Source organism: Gossypium arboreum, chromosome 3 (genome assembly GCF_025698485.1).
Source record: "Gossypium arboreum isolate Shixiya-1 chromosome 3, ASM2569848v2, whole genome shotgun sequence".
Classification (NCBI taxonomy): Eukaryota; Viridiplantae; Streptophyta; class Magnoliopsida; order Malvales; family Malvaceae; genus Gossypium; species Gossypium arboreum.
Genome location: NC_069072.1, coordinates 79537288 through 79542231, shown reverse-complemented (window position 1 = coordinate 79542231; position 4944 = coordinate 79537288). Strand labels below are relative to the sequence as shown.

The following is a 4944-nucleotide window of genomic DNA, read 5'->3' as shown; positions in this document are numbered from 1 at the left end:
ACATAAGCCTCGAGGAAAAATTAAGAAATGTCCCGCCGGGAATGCTGAGGTACCAATGGGAAGATGCGGTTCGATTCTGGAATTCAAAGAAAGGAGAGGTATTACATATTTCCAAACTCTTATATATAGTGTTTACTATATACTTAATAATAATTTCATTATGCAGGACCGTGAGCGAGTTGGAACAAGCAGCAGGCAAAAACAAAAATTCACGCACACGGCAGGGTCGAGAAGTTTTGCTTCTGTTGCTGAGGCTGAGGTATTATGAATTTATTAGTTCTTTCAAATATTAATAGCTTTCTATTATTAAATAATATTTTTACTACTATATTGTAGGAAGTCAAATCTGGACAAAAAGTTGGACGCCTTCAGCTTTTTGAGATTACGCATAAGAAGAAAGATGGATCTCCTATGACATCCAAAGCTGGAGAAATTATGGTATATTTACATAATAATATTTGATTTATTCTAAATATTTATAATCTTTAATTATAATTGTTTAATTCAATTCATCGTTAGTAGTTTTAAATAATGTTAAGTTATGTTGCATTCATTTTTATTATATATTTCATTTCTAACTGTTTAATTGTTTTTTTAGGAGAAACTAAAGGAGAAGAAGGCAGAATATGAAGCGATTGCTTCGACTGATAGTTCTGTTAATCTTGAGAACATTGATAACAGAATTATCACTGAAGTTTTGGGTCCTGAAAGGTACGGTCGGGTTCGATTTCAAGGATCTGGTGTTAGCCCAACCCAATATTTTGGATCCGGCTCCCAGCAATACATGCCTTCCGGAAGTCAAGCTCAAGCTGAAGTTCAGAGGTTAAGAGACCAGATAGCTCAGATGCAAGCGAACACGGTTGAGCAAATTTCTGAGGTTCAACGAAAATATGAAGAACTCCAGCAACAACTTAGAGCGGAGGCAGCAGAAAGGGAGGCAGCAATAGCAGCGAGGGAGGCAGCAGCAGTAGTGAGGGAGGCCGAGGCACGAGCGAGGGAGGCAGAGGCAGCAGCGATGGTAGCAGAGCAGAGCAAAAAGTACGATGACCTCCAGCTACAACTTCAGCAGATGATGCAGATGTTTTAGCAATCGCAAAAGCCGCCATCCTAGACATTAGTTTTCTCATTGTAAGAATGTTTTTAACTTTGTCACGTTTAACATTATTGTAAGAATATTTTAAATTATACTTTATTTATTAATTATATCATATATCTTTCGTTAAATTTGAAGTATCATTTAGAATGAATGTTTTTAGTTGTATTTTTTATGCTAAATTTGCTGTTTTTGGCTGCACTTTATACTATATTTGTTGTATTTGGTTGGATTTTAATGCAGGAAGGGCTGGATATTGGTGAAAAAAATATATTGCAAATCTGTTAAAATTAGCGGCGTTTTCCAAAAAAACGACGCTAAAAGTCGTGACTTTTAGCGGCGCTTTCCCAACAAACGTCGCTAAAAGCCGTTACTTTTAGCGGCGCTTTCCCCACAAACGCCGCTAAAAGCCGTGACTTTTAGTGGCGCTTTCCCCACAAATGCCGCTAAAAGCCGTGACTTTTAGCGGTGCTTTTCCCACAAACGCCGCTAAAAGCCATGACTTTTAGCGGCATTTTTTTAAATAAACGCCACAAATTTTTGTGGTGTTACCTATAGCGGCGTCTTTTGCGGAGTTTTAAAAAGCGCCGCAAAATGTTTTAGTGGCGCTTAAAAACGCCACTAATGGCTAAAAAAAGCGTCGCTAAAAGTCTATTTTGCTGTAGTGTTCGGATTATAAAAACACAAACTGTGGATTTTGAGCTATTCAACGTTGATTTTATCTTTCCCCTTTTTAGTCGAGTACTCCAGTACGACATTAGCTACGAAATTAAAATGATTAAAGTACATAAATAGTACACAATTCAATTCCACGATGAATATTTTAGTTTTTACACAATATTTGCTTAAATTTCAATTTAATCCTTAAACTGAGACAAATTCTTAATCTTCACAACTAACTCTATATTTTCATACTCATTTCACTTTAAACTAAATTTAACTCCCTATTTTCAATTATACCTTTAAATTTTAAAATTTTGACAATTTAGTCCCTAATACTCAAAATTTACAATTTGTTCCACAATTTATTCCTTTTCCATTTCTAACATCAAAATCTATCAATTTAATCCCTAATACTAAAACTATTCAACAATAACAACATCTAAATCTTAATCAATGCTAAAATATCAACATGGGTCGGGTAGTTCTAAGTATCGGGATTCCAAAAGTTTAAAAATTACAAGAAAATGGACTAAATTGACTAACCAATTGAAGTTGAAAAGTTAGAAACCCTTAGGCTGTGCATTCTCCCTTCTTGTCTTTCTTTCTTTTTCTTTCTTTTCTTTCTTCTTTTTCTTTTAATTTGCATGCAACCACTTTCTTTTTTATTATTATTATTATTATTATTATTATTATTATTATTATTATTATTATATAATACATTTATACATACATTTAATTTTTAACTTTTTAATTAATATAACATACATATATATTAAGTTTACAAATATAATGTATATTTATATATTTTTATTAATACCGTCCACTCAACAAGGTAGATGTATATTTACCATTTTAGTCCTTTTAATTTATTTCAATCTATAAATCAACTTTTAATCTATACGATTTAGTCCTAGTACTTTAACAACTCTTAATTTTACAAAATTCACTTAAATAAAATTTAATTCACTACTAAACTAACCTCGCAAATACTAAATAAAAATATTTACAGTTTCAATTTATGAAAACGGGATCCCAAACTTCATTTTTCGACAACCTAACTATCGCGTCATTACAGGACCTTTTAAGAATATCATATTATTATCAGGATTTTTATTAATCACTTTATTTGTACACACAGAAAAAGAAACTGAAAGTGGCAATGTCTTATATTAACAAATAAGGTAAAATGAGTATGTGATTACAATAATCTCATGATTAGTCTTTGGGTATACTCTAACACCCATACCCGACCCGATCATCGGGTCTGGACTACAGGATGCTATATTCTAATTTCAAATTTAACTTATACTTTCAATCATGTTTATTCGCAATAACAAAAGAATGAAGATAAGAATATATTTAGTACTGCTACTAAGAAAATTCAAATCTTTCAAAATATTTGTCGATGATAAAACTCTAATTTAATATACAAAAATGTCACCAATTAATCCTTAACATGTTTAAAAATAGTCACTTGGTACTAAAAATTTATATTCTGGCCATTTAATTAAATTTACAACACAAACCCTAAGACTCCACCACTGGGTCACCCCATTATACGAATATTACAATAAGAGACAAAATTTTCCAATGCACGATGATCTCTTGCTTGACCCCTTCTCAAATTCCAAAAATCCCCTATACATGCAATGCATAATAAAACAAATTCTAAAGAACTTAATAAGTTTTCATACCTTACTAACACAATGCTAGGACTGCACTTCGTGGCTGGGACTTTACAATGGTTTTTCCTGTTTTAAGACAATATGACATCCTCCTTATCGCATTCAGAAGATTTCCTTGTGGTTTTCCCTTCTAACTCCATTTTTTTATATTAATTGCCCTCATGGCTCCTTATGCATCTACCTCATCGAGAAGGAAATCCTTACAGATTCTCTCTTGTGAACTGTAAGAGATACTCCATGAACAATTCCATGGCACGGCTTACACCAATGACTATATATATTCACATAAGACCATTCTTGGCGAATAGTTCATATTGTGAACTGATAATAGCAGTTTGTCTTACCAAACTTATACTCGTAAAACAATTATCCTAAAGATTTTCTCTTTCAAATAAATGACTTCTAGGCAGATTCTTAATAGTGAATCCTCTATTTGTGGAATCATACTTATGAGATAGTCATGGTGGACTACCATATCTTTCATAAACTGTTTCGCATAAATAGATAGCTTCCACAATATTTTAGACACAAAACTTACTTAGATAAATATTTTCTTCATTTAAGAAGTATAGGAGAATATCCTTGTATTGTCCACAAAAGGACCTAGAGTGTAACAACCCGATATTGGGCCTAGTCGAAATAGTGGTTTTGAGACCATGAATCTGACGTAGGAAAACTTGTTTTTATTATATTTTCATTGTATAAAATTTTATGAAATGATTTCGTGAAAATTTCGTTCAAAAAATTTGACGTTTGGGCACTCAAATTAGTAAAAAGGACTAAATTGTAAAAAGTGCAAAAGTTGAGTTCTACTTGTTAAAGGTGTCCAATTGCTATGAAATTTTAAATTAGGGTTCTTTAGTTGGTAATTAGACCATTTGTTAAGTTAGTCGACAAAAATAGACATGACGTAAGAGAATTTTAGTGATTTGGGAAAAGGGCATTTTGGGCATTTGGTTAATAAAAGAATAAAAAGGTAAAATAAAGCCAAAATTTGTTCATCTTTCTTCAACGTTGGCTAAAACATGGAAGAACACCATATCTAGGGTTTTTCCATCTTTCAAGCTTGATTGTAAGTACATCCTAGCCTCGTTTTTCATGCTCTTTACAATTTTGAAGTCGTTATCATCCGATCTAGCTATTTCTACCATTAATTTGAGCTATGATTGAGGTCTAGGGTATGATCCATGTTAGATTTTTTTCATTTTGATGTCTAATGGTAGATTATGCAAGTTTAATGTTAGATAAACAACTTTTACTTGGAGATTTTTGATGAAAATGTCAAAAGGACCAATTCGTAAAAAGATTTCAAAATGTGTGTAATAGAGTGATTTAATGAACAATGTGGGCTGTTCTAAGCATCTATAGGGTTCAGATAGGCTTGGGTCTTGATGAAATTGAATAGATTTCATTTTATGAGCCTAGAGACCAAAATGTAAATATGGCAAAGTTTAAGGGCAAAAATGTATTTTTTTCATAGTGTGATTTTTGGATTGAATTGAC

General features: G+C 32.2%; 1 protein-coding gene across 1 annotated transcript; it reads left to right on the top strand.

Annotated features, from left to right (window-relative positions):
- The first annotated feature begins 340 nt into the window (after positions 1–340).
- On the top strand, positions 341–1087 carry LOC128290577 (uncharacterized). Its single transcript, XM_053026284.1, has 2 exons — positions 341–438; positions 599–1087. Exons 1-2 carry the CDS (start codon positions 412–414, stop codon positions 1085–1087), a joined length of 516 nt encoding a protein of 171 aa, XP_052882244.1. The 5' UTR covers positions 341–411.
- Positions 1088–4944: the final 3857 nt, after the last annotated feature.